The sequence below is a fragment of the Eublepharis macularius genome, chromosome 6 (genome assembly GCF_028583425.1).
Source record: "Eublepharis macularius isolate TG4126 chromosome 6, MPM_Emac_v1.0, whole genome shotgun sequence".
NCBI lineage: Eukaryota > Metazoa > Chordata > Lepidosauria > Squamata > Eublepharidae > Eublepharis > Eublepharis macularius.
Window position 1 is genome coordinate 24,211,487 of NC_072795.1, and position 19,192 is coordinate 24,230,678.

At 43.2% G+C, this 19,192-nt stretch overlaps 1 protein-coding gene across 1 annotated transcript in view; it reads right to left on the reverse strand.

Annotated features, from left to right (window-relative positions):
* The window catches only part of LOC129332024 (multiple epidermal growth factor-like domains protein 6), a 293,959-nt gene that overhangs the window by 123,779 nt on the left and 150,988 nt on the right, over positions 1–19,192 (reverse strand). The window contains 1 exon segment of the mRNA XM_054982775.1: positions 11,792–11,914. Coding sequence (XP_054838750.1) covers positions 11,792–11,914 — 123 coding nt within the window.

Consider the following 19,192-nt stretch of genomic DNA (forward strand, 5'->3'; position numbering starts at 1 on the left):
CTACGGAAAGGTAAACCAAAGCCTGCATCTCATGCAAAGCATTGCTAAGTTTACAGATTCTTCAATTGGTCCATTTGATTAAGACTGTAGTGGTTTTGATGCTATGCATTAAATTAGTCCAACAAGTTAAAAATGCCCATGATGACCAAAGGAATGGCAGCTGTCTCTGAAGACCTGAGCACAGTCTCTTGTCAAACATTTCGTTTCTATATCGGTAATCTTCCTGTTACGCCAAATCTAGGTGGTTTCCAAAAACATATATTGTAAATGCTATCAAAGAAACCCAGTTTTAAAAACCAAGCAATTAACACTCTCCGTTACAATCATAGTGTTTAAGGAAAGAAAGAGACAACCTAAAGCAACCATCTTATCTGGTGTCCTCTGTGTTATTGGATGAGCCTCCCTACCAGAGTCCAGCTGGGAGGGTGCTGTATTATTATCCTGGCCCCCCATACGAATCAACCTGACTGGAATGTCACACCCCTCAGCAGGGGTGGATGTTAAGGATGAAGACTGCCATCTTGGAGACTGCAAATTGTAAAATTTACGTGTATCATGATTGTATGATTTTATTGTGATTTTAAATTGTATTTATGCCTGATGTAACCGGCTAAGAATAGAATAGAATAGAATAGAATAGAATAGAATAGAATAGAATAGAATAGAATAGAATCTTGGCTCTTACAATCTCATATCTTATGAAATTGGAAATTGTGTGCAAAGAAGACTAAGGAAGTTTCTTGCACTCCTGTCAGTCCCTGCCAGCCTCAGGCTTGTCTCAGTGACACTGAAACTCAAAGCTGCACGCCAAAATAATGTCCTTTAAGATCCATGTAACTCTCAGCTGAGGAGATAAGATCTGGGCAATCAGGCCTAGAAGAGGATATAAGGGCTCAGCTGTCCCACTTCCTGTACTTCTGTGATAAGAATACAGCCTCCACCTCTCAGCTGATTCTCATTTTTTTTTTGTACTTGCATATGCATAGTACCTATAAGGAGATGTAAATGGTTTCCAATCAAAAGCAGCATCTTTCTTATGCCTAACAAGGTCGTTCACTGAGGCATGTTATAAAGCGACTCAAGTCCAAATTGTACCTGGGTCCCATCATGTGAAGGATGCGCATGCAGAATTACGATCATGTCTCTTCAAAGCACTCAGATACGATCCTGGCTGCTTTGCAGGAGGCGTATGCCTTACCAAGGAGCATGTGTAGTTTGGCCCATATGAAATATAAAGTGGGAACCCACTCGGTTATTTACTTGCTACCTATGAATCTACTGCCAGTACAAGCTGGCTCAACTGAAAGTCTACTCCCTTGAGATTCCAGCCCTGCTTTCCACAGACTTATAAGCCAGCGGCAACCGAACATCCCTTGCTTGTGGATGCCACCTTGATCATCCAAGCATAATGAAAAATACAGGCAGATTCTGAAGTTTTGAAAACTATTCAAATGGAAAGGAGGTCCAATCATTTTGTTGAGAAGGCCAAATCTTCCCCAATCCCTCTATCTGTCAGCCTTTACTCTTAGCTGGATTCTGATCAAATCCACCACCATCTGGACCAGGCATCCATTCTGAACCAAAACTGCCAGCTTCAGTTCAGGTGTAAAAATGAAAAGCCTGGCTAGCGATCACCAGTGTCCCGATGATATCGAATCCTTAAATGTCTCAATTATCTAACTTAATGAATGAATATAAACAGTGATGAACCCCATAAAGAGGGTTAGGGGCCGTAACCATCATTTGACATCTAACCAAAGTTATGAGTGGAGCCCCTACAACACTGCCCAGAGAAAATAGCAGTAACTGCAAAAGTCAACTTCATAAATTCCGACCCACCCCCCCTGCAACACTGTAGATTGTGGGCTAAATGAGACAATGTGATATAAACATCCATCAAGAGGCACATAACTGGAGCATCTTAAGATACCTTAAATCATTACAGCAGTTATTTTCAAATCCTTTTCATGGTCATTGTGGAAAGCTCATTTCCTGTTGCTTATGACATGTAAAACATCTCCGTTCCACGCAGCTTGCTCAATTACGTTTTATTTATTTATTTACATCATTTATAGTCGACCTTTCTCACTGAGACTTGAGGTGGATTACACAGTGAGAGTCAGCACACCAATCTCAAAGGCATTTCAATAAAAAATGCAATAGGGTATATAAATACAAATTTGCAAAGATTCACACTAGCAAGAATCCAATATAGAGTTGAAGAAATGCTAAAACACAGCATAAACCATTCTAAGACTGACATATTAAACAACATAGAAACGATCCCGGAGAATCACACAGTGACAGACATGATAGTACATGATAGTAAAGTCTAGTCCTTCCCTAGCCCTTTACTTACGTACCTCTTTGAGACTACTTCTTTACAGTACAGCCCTCGTATTAGAGTAATATAAATCCTCTTGAATAATTCAGTTTTTCATAGTTTGTGGAAAACCTGGAGAGGGTGAGCTTTCCTGATCTCTTCAGACAGGCTATTCCATAAGGTGGGAGCCACGACATGTACAGACAGCTGTTGATTTTGCTCTTGTGCAAGGTGGCACCTGCAGAAGGCCCTGTTCAGATAAGTGAAGCTGCCGTGGTGGGACACAGGCAGAGGGGCAGTCCATGGATATGCTGGACCAAGGCCATGAAGAATTTAAAAGCATATTTCCTGCTCTCTACTGTAAAGAATTTCACATTCTTGTGTTCCCTCTTCAACTCCTATTCCTAGCTGATGCAAGGAGTCAACAAAAAGTAGTTAAGTCAAAAGGGTCTCTATATGAACTCAGAGGAGAACTTCCAATCCTCTCATTTTGTGAGTGGTCACTACTGATTACCAGCAAGCAGGAAATGGGAAAGTGACCTCCATCTAGCTAGCAGAATTGGCATACGGATGGAAGGGAGATTATCATTAGGAGAAAACAACATTGGTAGCTTTGACATGCCCCAAACTGGAAGCTTCTATTCATGAAATACGTTCTCTTTCAAGAGAATATCTTCATGCTACCTTTTCTACAAGAAGAGTCACTTAAAAATAGCCTAAGAAAAGCCAGAGTGAACCTTTTCTTTTTAAAAAAAATACTGCTGGTGCTTTAGAAATAGTAAACTGTAAGTGTTCCTTTCAACATGTATTTTATCTTTATCGAAACACTATAGTATCCCATTAGATTTTACTTGAGTGGGTGAAAAAAAAACATTCTCAGAAGTTTTCTGCCCCAGGGGCCAACATTTTGGTTCTACTTCTATTCAAGGGAAGCTGTACCAGTGAATCAGTCTGTAGGGACAAAACAGGTAAGAAGAATCTTCTTCAATATATCACTTAGCAGTTTTACTGCTCGGTAACATCCATTAAATAGCTATGCAATAATTTTTAAAAAATTAGTATAGCCAGGAAATCAGTTTAGGAATACAGGCTGATTAGCTCATCCAAACTTGCTTCCCAGTTAAATATGGCCACTGGCTAAAAGGGGTTTAAAAGGGGAGGGACAGATTTATGGAGGTCTGGCTGTTAGCCCATGACAGCTGAATAGGACTTCAAAGAACACATATGTGAATGCATTCTTGAAGCTGTGTTATACCAAGTCAGACCCTTGGTCTATCAAGGGCTGATTCCACACACGTTGGATAATGCATTTCCAATCCTCTTTAGAGATAATTTGGAACTGAATTTTTCAAGTGTGAAACAAAAAAATCCACTTCCAAACGATAGCTAAAGTGCATTGAAAGTGCATTATCCAACGTGTGTGGCATCGCTAAAGGTCAGTATTGTCTACTCTGGCTGGAACCAGCTCTTCAGGGTTTCAAGCAGAGGTTTTTCACTTCACTAATTACCTGATCTTTTTAACTGGAGATACCAGGGTTTGAACCTGGGACCTTCTGCATGTCAAGCAGATGCTCTTCCCCTGAATCATGGCCTCACCACTAAAGTCCATAGGCAAAAATACTAATTGTTAGAGAGCAACTAAAAGATGAGAACCGCTGCCTATGAAATCTGACTAATCATTACTGGAAACAACATGCTGGATTTGACAGACTATTGGTCTGACCCAGCACGGCTACTCTTATATCTGAAGCGAAAGTGAAGAAAAGACAAATGTTTATATTCATGCTGCCTTTCAGTTCTACACCAGGCACCCCAAGGCTACTTAAACATTAAAAACTCATATCTATATATTAAAACATCATTATAAAAGCCAACCAGAGGGTTTAATAAAAGAACACAGTGCCATCAAGCAACCAATCGGTCACCTCAAAGGCATTCCGGAAGAAGAGAGTATTCAGTTTTGTCTAAGAGGCCTGTCAAGATGGTGCCAGATTTGCTTCCCGGGAGAAGTTATTCTACAACCTAAGGATGAAGTTTACAGATGGATAACACTTTGGAATAAACAAATGTGGGAAATCAAAACACTTCCTATAACCATCTTTTCCAAAGACTGAAAAGCTCAGCGGTTTCCTTTCCAACATATGTCTTTTGACCCAAGGAGACTTCACTCCCTCCTTTCTCAGCCTCCCCCACTTGCACATTAGACCTTTTGGCTTAGAGTGGCCCTTGGAAGAATTCACATCTCCAGATGCCAGTGCTGCACTTAGTACAACATGAACCTTTGGTAAAAGCATCGTGGCGTCAGCAGCTTATGGTCAGGCCTTAGACTGCATTTTTCATTAGGGCCGGTTATCCTGTTCCCCACTCTCCCCCCCCCCCCAAAGCTTTCTTCACCGATAAACTTCATACACCAAATACAGAAACGATCAAAAGGACAGTCGAGAGGTGAGACTCCTTCCCCCCACACACATATTAGCACACTGTTGTTGTACCACTGATTGGTTGATTAAAAACCTTTATATCCTACCCTTTCTCCTAAACCCAAGGTGGCACCCGGCAGTTCAAAGTACAGAAATAGCATACACAGGGCTTTTTTTTCTGGGAAAAGAGGTGGTGGAACTCAGTGGGTTGCCCTCAGAGAAATAGTCACATGGCTGGTGGCCCCGCCCCCTGATCTCCAGACAGAGGGGAGTTGAGATTGCCCTCTGCGCTGCTCAGTGGCACGGAGGGTGATCTAAACTCCCCTCTGTCTGGAGATCAGGGGGCGGGGCCACCAGCCAAGTGACCATTTTCAAGAGGTTCCGGAACTCCGTTCCCCTGCGTTCCCCCTGAAAAAAAGCCCTGAGCATACTTAATTAAAAATAACACAGCTTCATAGTTTACCAGAGCTAGGCCTGATCACATTCAGTTCCAATGAACAATTATTTATTGAAAATATTAAAAGACTGGGTGGATTTCGAGGGATCTCAGGATCCCTTGAAAGATATTAATCCAGTTTGCTATTAAGAATCCATTACGAATAGGATATTTTCCTGGTAGGGGGCAGAACTTGTTGGCTCTAAACTGCCCTAAGAAACAGCAAAATAACCCAGTGGTTGGTCCCCAAGTGCATCGAGTCCTCTGCTTAAAACCAAGGAATATAAAAGAATGGATTCAGCAGATGTCATGTTATCCATACTTCACTGAGCTGTTTTTCACATTTTAAGCTGAAATCAATTGGGATTGCAACCACAATCTCTCTGTGCCGATATGCAGATTTGCAAAGCATGTTAATCCTTTCCACAGAACTTGGCAACAGCAATTGGGATTCTATGCACCATTGCTCTGGTATCTCAATTAAGATATCTATTTGCTTTGATTTTTTCCCCCAATGTGATAAAATACAACTTTTTATAAACATAGGGTTTTGAATGGGTGATTTTTAAATGCCTGGCTCTATTCATCATCTTTTTAAGCTCTGACTTTCCATTTACATCTCCAAGGACCAATATTTAGGGTTAATTAGCCTTATCACACACCAAGGTTTAAAATTGGCCTGCATTTATGCCAATGAAGCTGGCAGAGCTCTTCTGTTGTATTCACTTAATTCCTCACATCTCATTCAGTCTCACTAGAGAAGATCACTCAGCCAATTTGGGTAAAATCTAGCCATTTATTGAAGTTTATGATGAACAGGAAGAAAAAGCTCTGCCAATCACACTCATATGAAACAAACAAAGGAAAACTACTAGCAAAACTACTTGATACTGTTGATATTGCAGAGACTCATGAGTCTTTTTTAGATGTAATGTTTGGAGGTATCCAACCGTGCGTATTCGGAGTGAGTGCCACGATCCTTCTAATTTGTGTGGTGGACATTTTGTTTAAATAGGGTACCGCACATATCAGTTTGGTGACATGGTTAAGAGCAGCGGGTCTCTAATCTGGAGAGCTGGGTTTGATTCCCCACTCCTCCACTTGAAGCCAGCTGGGTGACCTTGGGTCAGTCACAGCTTCCAGGAGCTCTCTCAGCCCCACCCACCTCACAGGTTGATTAATGTTGTGGGGATAATAATAACATTCTTTGTAAACTGCTCTGAGTGGGAGTTAAGTTGTCCTGAAGGGCAGTATATAAATCGAATGTTGTTGTTGTTATATAGGAAGCTGAAAATACGTATGGTGTCCTCTTCAGACAAAATGGTTACCACATGTATCAGGACTGTGGGAAATGTATGCTTCCAGTACAGGCAGCTGGTTACCTTCAAACACGGCATCTAAAAACGTTATGGTCAAATAAGCAGGTATCTGTTAGTTTTTGAGTAAATCCTACCACCTTTTCCACTGGACCTAGAGAGAGGAGTGGCCCCTTATTCCTAATAAGGCATAGCTAGGTACTGCGGAAAGGGGCTGCAGTGAAGAGGAAGATCATTCTTCATCTCACTTGCACCAGAGGTAAAACGGATAGGAGCCAAACCTTTGTGCTTTAAAAGAAGCATTTTAAAAACACTACGTATTTCTTGGACACCCCTCCAGGCTGCCTGAGGTGGCTAAAGATTGAAGACTCTCTCTCTTGAGTGGAATGACAGGTTATGTGTATTGTAGGGATGTTGCCAGGGCAGCTCTCCCATGAATTCCCTCCCTCAACATGTAGGAATGCTGCGACGTGATGCCATCATGCTGCGTGGCCTGACTCCTAATGGTGTGAAGTTGGAGCAGAAAAACTTTCAATATAATATATGACAGGAAAGGGGAAAAGATGTTTCTAGCAGCAGTATGACAGAAGGATGCCAGCTTCCAGGTGGTGGCTGGAGATCTCCCGGAATTATAGTTGATCTCCAGGCCACAGAGATCAGTTCCCCTGGAGAAAATGGCTGCTATGGAAGATGGACTCTATGGCATTATACCCAGCTGAGGTCCCTCCCTCCACAAATCCTGCCCTGTCCAGGCTACACTCCCTAAATCTCCTGGAATTTCTCAACTTGGGGCTGGCAACCCTATCACAGACAGAATTCAGCTGCTTCTAGTTGTTGCCCATAAGATCTTCCTCACACTCCCACCCACTGTGGCTAATAATCTCTTTCTGTAAGGTATTGGCCAATAGGTCTGGGACAGTATAAGTGCCTCATTAAAGGAGGGGCCCAGATCACACCCAAATCAATACAGATTGCACCCAAATTGGCCCAGATTGCATATGAATCAGGTGCAATTCGGCCCCCTGTGGAGCATGGGAGTTCAGGCCAGGAGTGCGTATGTGCTGTGTGCGCGAATGAGAAAAGACAACGTAGGTGCCAGGCATCAAGCCTCCCATCCAGGGGGTGGGGGGACCTGGCAACCTCATATCCCACTCAGGCCCCTCCCCCAACCCCACCCTTTCCAGGCTCCACCCCCAAAATTTCCAGGAATTTCCCTACCTGGACCTGGCAACCATATGCTTGCCTCATTTTGGTAATTTTGTCAATTTCCCTCCTGAATGGCAACAACTTGCACGATGTCCTGCTCAATTAGCATGCATGTCCTGCATTTCCTGCTCAATTAGGCCTAGTTTACACAACAGACTTTGAACCAACCTTATGTTCAGAGGCCTCTGGTGAGTATAGCAGCAACTGTCAGAAGTGAAAGCTACAAGCACCAACAGAGTATCTCTTTCCGGTACAGGCAGTGAGACCGCTGGCTGCTGATTGGACACTCACCAAACATACAAACTGTCATGTCTGCCTACCATTCATCCATGCCATTCATATATTCTTTGCTCTCTGTATTGATCTGATCAATGTATTAATGTATTAATACCCTGTGTGCTTTCATGTCATGCTCATATACTGTAACCATTATAATCATGCCATCCTTGGCCTGCCTAAAAACAAAAGTACTAATGCTGAGCCTGTTATCTCTGGAGTCTGCTTGTTGACCTTGCAGCTGTACGGTAATTTTTCACAAGAGACAGAGAGAGTTGGATTCCTTGTAATCTTTTGCTGTTCTCTGCCCAGACAAAGCTATTGTGTTCTCATGAGACTTAGGGATTTTCGCACCTCGTTGCTAACTGCCCAAGGGGAGGGGGGAATCATGCTCCTTATATCAAAGTGCATATGCTTGTATCTTCATTCCTGCCAACTTATCCATCTATGGAAGTACCCATGACCTTACTGGATCTCAATAATAAAACCTTTTCATCCAATGCACTGGAGTGCTTGCTGTGAGGGAATTGTGATTCTCAAAAGCTTATGCTACAGTAAAATTGGTTAGTCTTAAAGGTGCTACTGGACTCTTTTCTATTTTTGCTACTACAGACTAACACGGCTAACTCCTCTGGATCTATATGCCCTAACTGTAACATCACTGTCTTGAGGAGGAATTCTAGTTAGGAATTCCAAGTATAAAAGCCAGCACAAGCTGAAACTCATTTACACAAACACGATAGAACTGGAGGGGGCGGTGTTTTTGGCAAAGTGTGATTGGGTAGTAAGTGGAGAATCCCATTCAAGCCAAGTGAAGAAGGGTTATATCTTCTTGGGAGAAGAAGAATTCCTGCCCAGTGTCTAAAGGGGGTTTGGCTCTTGAGGAGGACCCCAAGGTCTGTTGTAAACGGAAAACAGTTTTGAACCAACTTCAGGAAACCTGAGTTGTCGAAAGGAACTCTGTGAAAAAACGTTGCTGTAACCAAAGTATTAAACACAATACCTCTCACTATTATGAACTAAGAATAAGAAACTAAGCTTCAAGAAAACTATTTTGCCTGTGACTTAAAATAATATTCTGTTCTACCAACAAATTTTATCTCAGCTCTTTCATTCTCTGACTGCCCTTATTCCATCCCTGCCTTTTCAATAAAGTTGGTGTTTCTTTTGAATGTATTGTCGAAGGCTTTCACGGCCGGAGAACGATGGTTGTTGTGGGTTTTCTGGGCTGTATTGCCGTGGTCTTGGCATTGTAGTTCCTGTGACACTGAGAGATCTCTGTCTTTTGGTGCTACACCTCTGACGATGCCAGCCACAGCTGCTGGCGAAACGTCAGGAACTACAATGCCAAGACCACGGCAATACAGCCCGGAAAACCCACAACAACCATCTTTCTTTTGAATGTTATACAGTCTCCAATGCCATTTCTAACCTAGAGGAAGAGGGCTCTTGCTTTCCCCTCCATGAAGTTTCTGGGATGGACTAAAAAGCCAAAAATATAACTGCTTATCAGGGTGGGACATGAAAGAACTTTAAAACCACAAATAGAGATATGCTCAGCCAAAGCAGGCAAACTTGGATTTTGGTGGGAAAATCTGCCTCAGAGTGAGGGAGTCAAGTGGGGGGTCCAGGCTAATCAAGGAACTATCCATCAACACCACATCTAAATGAAATTCACCCCTATAGAATAATCTACAATTTACATTTAGAAGATGACTGTAATTGAGGACTCAGCTTACACGAAAACAGGTGGTCCCTCAGGGATTCTGGTCTTGGACTGCTTAGAGTTTTAAATTATGGAATTTCCTTTCCACTGAATTTCAGCAAGCTTGTTCTCCTTAGAAAGGCAACTGATATCTTTGTGGTCTGCAAGGGAATGTTGGCTGAATTGTTTTTCTAGCTCCATCTGGAGCAGATATTAAAGGCATCAACCTGCAAGCATCTGACAGACAACATGGTGATACAAGGAAGTCAGCATGGATTTGTCCCCAACAGGATGTGCCAGACCAACGACTACGACCGAGTGACAGGCTTATTGGATCACGGGAATGCTATCGATGTAGTTTATCTGGATTTCAGTAAAGCTTTTGACAAGGTTCCTCATGATGTTCTGGTGGATAAACTGGAGGACTGTGGACTGGTCTCTAATGTGGTTAGATGGATGGGGAACCAGCTAGATAACTGCACCCAAAGAGTAGTTGTCAATGGCATCACATCTGATTGGAGGGAGGTGACCAGTGGAGTGCCACAGGGCTCAGTTCTGGGCACAGCGCTTTTCAATATTTTTATAAATGATATGGATGTGGATATGAAAGGATCACTCACTAAATTCACAGATGACACCAAACTGGGAGGAATAGCAAACACCCTTGAAGATAGGGATCGAATTCAATGAGATCTGAACACACTGAAAAAGTGGGGAGATTTGAATAAGATGCGATTTAACAGATAAGTGCCAGCTTCTCCACCTGGGTAACAAACAAAAATGCAAAGCATGCATACTGGATGAGGGGTATACTTCTTGGTAGCAGTGTATATGAACAAGATCTTGGGATACCCAGTGGATGGGAAGCTAAATATGAACAGTCAGTGTGATGCAGCAGCAAAAAAGGCGAATGCAATCTCGAGGTGTAACATCCAAATCACAGGATGTCATTGTCCACTGTACTACCACATGGGTCAGGCCCCACCTAGACTACTGCATGCAGTTCTGGAGGCCTGACTTCAAAAAGGATATAGACAAATTGGATCAGAAGCAGAGGAAAGCAACCAAGATGAACAGGGACCTGAAGATCAAGCCATACAAGGAAATACTCAGGGACCTGGTAATGTTCAGTTTGGAGAAGAGGAGGTTGAGGGGAGACATGATTAGTCTCTTTAAGTATCATCATCATCTACCTTTATTGGCATAAGTCTCTTCAAGTACTTAAAAGGCTGTCGCTTAAAGGAGAGAAGAGAGCTGTTCCTGTGGGCAACAGATGATAGGACCCAAAACAGTGGGTTTAAAATACAGGAGGGAAGGTACCAGCTAGACATTAGGAAAAGCTTCTTCACATTAAGAGTAACTCAGCAGAGCAATTGGCTGCCTAGGGAGGTGGTGGATTCCCCCTCATTGGCAGTCTTCAAGGAGCAGCTGGATGAATACGTATGGGGGATGCTTTAGGCTGTTCCTGCATTGGACCAGATGGTTTATAAGGCCCCTTCCAACCCTATTATTCTATGATCTCTAGCTTTTATTCTTCACTTTGCTTTAATGCCCTTTTCTTTTTACTGCTAGCGCTTTTCATTCTGATGTTACAATGGCTATCATGTTTATATTTTTCACATCAGTTTTTATGGTGAGCAATCTGATTAATCTGAAGCCTAAAGGAAACTGTAGTGAACTTTCCAAAGGGCAGTGGGTTTAACAAGGACATTGAAACAGCACATTCCCAAACATACATCACATACAGAGAGCACCATTAATTCAGCATCTTACTTATGCTTAATACTCAAAATCGAAAGAGCGGAGATTATTTTATTTATTTATTTACAGATTTTTTTACCCTGCCTTTTCACCCTCATAGGGCCACCAAAGCAGCTCACAAATTAAAGCATGCATTCATGACGCTCAAGTGCAATATAATAAAAAGTCAGAACCGACCTTGTAACATTTCTGACCACATAAGAATGGTTATATAATTTTTGTTTAAAACAAATCTATATATTTTGCTTTTCCCAAAGACCGCAGCGTTAAAGGCTTCCCTTTTTCATTTTGCACTCATGGATTTACTTCTCCCCAAAGTGCTGCATAAATATTACCATCATTACTCACTTATGCAGGTACGTCCATCAGTATGCAGTCGATATTCTTTATCGCATTCACAGTGGTAGGACCCCACAGTGTTAATACAACTCTGCTGGCAGCCTCCATTTCTTACTGTGCATTCGTCAATATCTAAAAGGTGAGAGACGCATGGTTGAGATGTTATAGGCTCACTTGTCTTCATAACACAGTCGTGTCCATTTCTTTGCCAAATACTGGCCATGTGATATGAACCTTTGGACTGTAGATCCGAAGCTAAAGATTTGGTGGTTTTTGTCAAATCAGTTTTTATCAAGTTGTCCACTTTTCTCAACTTCTCTGTGACCTGGTTTTTCAGGCCCCGAGACCTCTGTTTCCCTAATGCCCTTATCTCCCTCTCTTCCTCCTCCCTATAACCACAACACAAGTACAACACAAACTTCTCTTCTTTCTAAATCCAGTTGTAGGATACCACCTATCCCAGTCATAATTGTCAGCACGGATAGTGTTGCAGCCTAAATGTGGTACTCGGAGGGTGATAGGAAATAGAAGCTTCTCTTTTTCCATCAGACATAGCACCACAACACAAGGCGGAACCTATCTATATCTTTCACATACCTATGGCTTAGGAGGCAAGATTGTCACAACATAAAAAATTACATTACATTCTGCAGCTTGGAATTTGGACACAGCATGGACGAAAACTGGGCAGCTGTTAATCTCTTTTACACACCCACATGCACACACAAACACACACAGACACCTGATAGACTGCCAAGTCACGCTTTACCTCTCTTGTTGGCACATGGATCTGTCACGCCAATATAAAAAGAGAAGTGTGAAAAGACAGTGTACCAATGGAATACCTTGTATTTTCCATCTCTTCAGAGCACCTAATCCTCTGAATTCAACTGAAAACCATAACTTTTAATTCCACAGGAGCAAGGCCCGGCTGTCTGCCTTTTGTGATCTTGCATTTGCCATAAACCTGGAAGAGATTTTCTTTACTATCACCTTGAAGATGCACAAAAGCTAAGGGCAGGAGTCACTGAAATTCAATAGCCTTCTCTGATACTCATCCTCTTGCGGATGCAGCAAGCCCTTCTTCACAATCTTCAGCCTAATAAAATTCCTATGTTCCTTTTTACAGAGAAACAGGTCTTGAAATTGCACCTGAAGTGAAAGAAATGCCTTGTCACCAAATCAATTTGACAATGCCTTGATTTTTGTTTGGTCAGAAGAGAAGTCCAGGGACATTCTTAATCAATAGAGGCCCAAGTAGAGGTTCAAAGGGCGTAATAATTGGATTTTGTAGATGCAATGAGGCTACCTACAACAGCAGTTCTTCAAACCGTTTGTCTCCCTGCTCCTTCTCAGTCTCTTGCACTGGGTTAAATCTGGTGCCTTGAGTATCAACACCTGTTCCCTAAAGAAGGATCTAAGAAGTTTTTCTATTGGGAAAAGAAAAGTTTGTCTTACCCAGCGTTTGTATCAATGGTTGTGCAAAGAGTATCAACAATGGACAGCATACATCCTTGTGTGCAATCATTTTCTCTCCAGGTTTCTATTAGAGATGGGCACAAACCACAAAAAAACTGAACCATGACGTTCATGGTTCATGGATTTTCACAAACCAGGAACCACAAACTGGCACAAACTGGGGTAAGTTTATGAATCAGTTCGTGGTTCATGGGGTTTAAACACCCCTTTCCGGCCGCTTAGCAGCAGCAGGGAAACAGGCATTTGACAGTTTAAAAGGCCCTGTCCTGCCTTGCAAGTGGCAGGACCCTTTAAACTATCAGCTGGCAGGTGGCAGGGGGGATCCCTGTGTGGATCCCCACGCAGATCCCTGCGCAGCGTGGTGGAGGAAGCTGAAAATGGCCTCCCCACCCCTCAAATGGCCACCATGGCAGCCATTTGAGGGGCAGAGAGGCCATTTTCAGCAGTAGAGAAAGCCGAAAATGGCCTTCCCACCCCTCAAATGGCCACCGCAGTGGCCGTTTGAGGGGCAGAAAGGCTGTTTCTGGCCTCCTCCACCACCCTGCGGACCCACGCAGTGGCAGAAGAGGCCAAAAATGGCCTTCCCATCCCTCGCAGGAGGAGGGGGAGGATTCCATGGGCCCGCAGGGCAAGGAAAGTGTGGGGCTGGGGGGGTTGGACAGTTTATAGGGTCCCTTTAAACTATCAGCTGGCAGGTGGCAAGTTTATATGGCCATTTCCCTGTGGAAATGGCCATTTAAACTGCCTTTTACAACCCAAACGAACCAGTAGATCAGTTCGTGGAAGTTCATGGAAACGAGCTTCCACGAACCACTGGTTCGCGAACCACAAAGCCACCTGGTTTGTGCATTTTTTAGGGTCGTAATTCGATTTGTGCCCATCTCTAGTTTCTATACCGAGCAATGAGCAGGATACGTGTACAAAGTTGTAGCGGTAAAGGGAACAGGGAAGGAAATTTCTACCCCTATCCCCACCACAACCTTGCATGGATCTCACACAATCATTGTTCATTATAGAAATCTGGAGGGATCCTTTCCTTGGGGGAGACTGCATTTTTCCACTTGGATCCTCCCACTGCAAAATGTGGACCAGGGAGTATTGAGGAGAAAACTCTTTGCAGGAGGCTCAGAAATGGGCAGGAAAGGGCTTGGCTTGCTCAGATGCAGCTTCATATTCAGCCAGTTCCTCTTCCTCCAGTTATTTCAAAGTTAGGGTTGGCTGAGGATGAGTGTAGAAGTCTGCATCTCTATCCCTTTACCCAGTGATCCAAACCTTGTTCCTAATCACCCCCTGCACTGATTGTGCATGTGGTGTTGTCTTGGTAAGGAAGACATACATGGCAAGTGGCGTACTTCCCCAGAGCTCAGCCCAACCACCTCTCAAAATCAACAGTAGGCAACGGCACCATTGGTGTCATGCCAATTGAACTCTCCCCCTATCAGCACACCTGTTACCTGTGAACCCTTTGACTTCAAAAAAGGATTGCAGTGCAGGATTGACTTGACCTGCCACCATTTTTTTTGCAGAGGAACACAAATTCTCTGACTTGGACCAACCCTTTATGTTGAGTTGTCCTCAGGCTGACAGACCAAGGTCACTAGAAATTAAACTTGAATGGCAGCATGTTTACCAATTCAAGGTTGGTGGTTTCTGGTAGTCACCTAGGTTGGTCTGCAGAAGAACAGCAGGATATGAGTCCAGTGGCACCTTAAAGACCAACAAGATTTTCAGGATGCGCGACAAGATTCGATCTGAAGAAGGGAGCTTTGACTCTCAAAAGCTTACACCCTTAAAATCTTAGAAAAAAGCAAAAGTCCAGTAGCACCTATAAGACTAACACAATTTGTGATAGTCTGAGCTTTCGTGAGTCACATCTTACTTCCTCAGATACCTGAGGTGATTCATGAAAACTCATACCCTACCACAAATTGTGTTAGTTTTATAGATGCCAGTGGACTCTTGTTCTTTTTTCCAGCCTCTGAATTTCAAAAGTGTCTACAGGTTTAATAATGCTGGGAGGCCCTGCTATCGACACTCAGGTATCTGAGGAACTGAGCTATGACTCACGAAAGCTCATACCCTACCACAAATTTTGTTAGTCTTATAGGTGCTACTGGGCTCTTTCCTCTTTTCTACCGCTACAGACAGACCCATCTCGACCTGTAAATCTTGTTGGTCTCTAAGGTGCCAATGGACTCAAATTGTGCTGTTCAACTTCACATTGGGAAATTCCCGGAGATTTGGGTGTACAACCTGAGAAGGGTGGAGTTGGGGAGAGACCTCAGTGGAGTACTATGCTAGAGACTATCCTCTAAAGCAGCCATTTTATCCAGGGGAACTGTTGCCTGCAGATCAACTGCAATTCTGGAAGATCTCCAGGCCCTACCTGGAAGTTGACAACCCTAAATGAGAGGAAGAAACACTGTATCAGCTTTTGAATGAAAAAAACATCTGCTTTCTTATTTACTTTTTCAAAATAATATCAGCTTTGTATTTGCCTTTCATGATTTTTAATGCTTATGTTAATTTAATCAAAACCAGCCTTATAAATATGAAAGAAAAAAATTGAGAGAAAAGAGCTGGAGAGACAACTCTGAAAATAAAAGAGATCCTTGGTTTTTCAGGCCTAAATTAAAGACTATTATGAGATTTGTTGTTAACACTTTACATGTAAAACATACTCATTTCATGTAAGTGCTAGAAATGACTGGAGCTCGTTTTAAAAAACCAAGTACTAGCCCTGGAGTTTCATATTCACGTAAGACATACAGCACAAGGCTATATTTTTGTGTATGCAAACCATCTGGAACCTTTTTGGCATTAGCAGATGTTGCTTGAGATGTAAATAATAAACATATCTTCCAATTCCACTTACGTTATACCAAGTCTGGTCAAAGTCTTCTATTTGAACTTTGATATTACCACATCAAGCCAAGCAAAGAATGCCATTCCTTCAAGAACATTTTTCATTCATGGAAAAAATGAGATGGTTCAGTTTCTGAGGGGATACAGGGCTGGATCCAGCCAGCTTTTGGGAGCAATCTCAACCAATCTCAGCCCCAGTTCCAAATGCCTTTTGCCCACGATGGTCCCACAACCTGCAGCATAATCCTTTCGATGGGTCAGAAGGGACCCCTTCCTCCCGTTTTTACAAGCAGAAATCTGATTGGAGTCAACCCAAAAGGCTGTTTTTCGATGGGTGGAGGTAAAATTAGTTTATATTTCCAAATACATGATGGACAAATTACTATATAGGTTTGAGATAAACTGCAACGCCTGCCTGGCATATGTAAACTGCCTCCAATCCTGGTCCACCACTTTTTTGAGCTTCAAAGAACGATATTAAAAAGGGTGGGAAAAAAGAAACTTTCATGATCCGACAATTAACTGGGAAGTCAAACTGAGGGCTTAAAATAAAAAGGAGAATGATTCATGAAGTGTCAAGGCTGGTGATATTCCCACATGCTGCTATGAGAAAGCGCCTCCTCTTTTTCACATGCCTGATAAAACAACAGCGTTACACATCATTACTATCTTCTCCAGCACATCAGAGGTGAAAATAAAAATCATGCTGAACAAAAGCCAACATACAGTTATGTGTATTTATAAGTCAAAGGCTGGATCTATAGGTGGGCATGAAAATGCATCCCCGCTATGGCAGCAGCAGCAGCAAGCAGGGTGGGAACGCCGCCCACACACATCCGTTCCTGCTTTGTTGCTGCCTCCAGCTCCTACACTGCTCCTTCCTTTTCTCTTTTACATCTGCTCATGGTCCAGAACGCTCATGTTCTTGATGGAGCTGCACTGTATCACTATAGTGACATTCAGCTGGGTGGTGGTGGAGAGTGCCCTCAAGTCATAGCTGACTTATGCCGACCCCTAGTGGAGTTTTCATGGCAGGAGACTGGCAGAGGTGATTTGTCATTGCCTGCCTCTTCAACCCTGGTCTTCATTAGAGGTCTCCCATCCAATTACTAACAAAGGCTAACCCTGCTTAGCTTCCAAGATCTGATGAGACTAGGCTCACCTGGGCTATCCCAGGGTAAGGGGGGGAAACCCTTACCCCAGGGTAAAGGGGGGGGGGTTGGCCTGCTGCAGGCTGCTGTATTTCACCATTTCAAAAATGGAGTTTCATCCCAACCATTCTCCTGCAGTGGCTAGGTGGAATATCCAAACAGATGCCGCACCTGTAGACACGCTGGGCTTTCCCCTTTAGACAGATGAAGTAAGGTTTATATGTTTTCCAGATGAAAGGAGCAAAAACCAGAGCGAGTTTGGCAAAACATAGTCTGGATGCTCCAATTTACTGAAGGCTTCCCATTGTAGAGAAAAATTCCCATGTGGAAAATGCTATAGAGTCCCCTGTTGCCCAACCCCCTGATCAACACAAGAAGCCTAAATCAAGAGCATCCCTGCTAGACTGCTATCCAGCCCCGCCTGAAGGCCTCCAGTGAGGGAGAGACCCCTCTTGTGACTGGTTCCACTGCTTGTCCACTGTTACCATCAGGACATTTCTCTTAATCTACCCCCCTAGGCCATTAGGCGCAGTTGTGCCCTCCGAAGTAGTAAAGAACCAATCTTTGTCCTCAGTCTGTTCTGTAGGCTAAACATAACTGTTTTTTTCCCTCAACGCTTCATCATAGGACTTCTTTTACAGACCGCCAACTGTCTTCAATGACCCCCTCTGAATCCATTCCAACTTGCTTTGGCGCAAGATATAAAAGAAATGTTATGAAATATTGATATCATAATATATAGAAAGACTGTTTTAAAAAAAACTGAGTAGGCCCATTTGTCCGTCTGAAGTGGAAATGTTTAAAAGGGTTGCCAGTCCCCCAGGAGAAACTGAGGCAGAGCCTAGCAGGAAGTGACATCTGTGGACGCTTTAGCACTTACAAAATGCTCTATATTATTACCATAGAGTGTTTGTAAAATGCTTGAGTGTCCATGTGTCACTTCCACTTTCTACAGGAAGCACACTAGCTGGCAAAGGGTCAAGAAGACCCCTGGCATCTCTATTGTTCACCCTGGCAGGCATCAGCTAGCTCTGTTCCTTTGACAAGCAAATAACGGGCCCATGGCTCAGAGGGAGTACGTGAGTTTTCACACAGGTGTTCAAAGGTTACATGCATGGCATTACCAGTTAAAGAATCTCAGGCAGCTGGTGTCAGGAAAGAGTTTTTGCTGAAAAAAGATACCAGACAGTATTTATTCTAATGTACATCCACAAAAGTTTATATTTTGTCCATCAGTGTCAAGCACAATTCATCAGAAAATGAAACTTGAGAATCTCAAAATTGGCCACCAGCAACAGGATGATCGTGAGTGCTGAAGTGCCAAAACGGGATTGGACCATGTTGGCCCAGATTATTGCCAGAACACTCCCTTTGGTTACAGTGCTCTTTCTAAAGGAAACTAAGTTTTTCTGCATAACTCGCCAGAAAATAAAGCCACAACGCTCAAAATTGGCCACCTGCTTCAGGATGATAGTGGGAGTTGCACCGCCAAAAAAGAAGGGAATTGGAACCTCCTGGCCCATGTAATCTTGAGAAACCCCCAACGCCACGCTTCTGGGCATGGAGTAAGGGCCACTGTGGGGGAGGGTATTTGGGAATTTCCTGTATTATGCAGGGGGTTGGACTAGAGGACCCTAGAGGTCCCTTCCAACCCTGTGATTCTATTGGCAATGGAGGCTAAGGTCCTTCATTTGTGGCAAGAAATCATCAGAAAATGAAGCTACACACCTCCAGATTGGCCATAAGCTTCAGGATCATGATGGCATCATATCAGTTGGGGGGAAAGGGCAATGCTGTGCACTGAACTGGACGCCTTGTATGAGAAGTCACCTGTTGTAGAGAGCTGCTGTAGCATAGTGGTTAAGTGGATGAGCTGTGAATCAGTGCTCAGCTAGTGCAACGCCCACTACTGCCA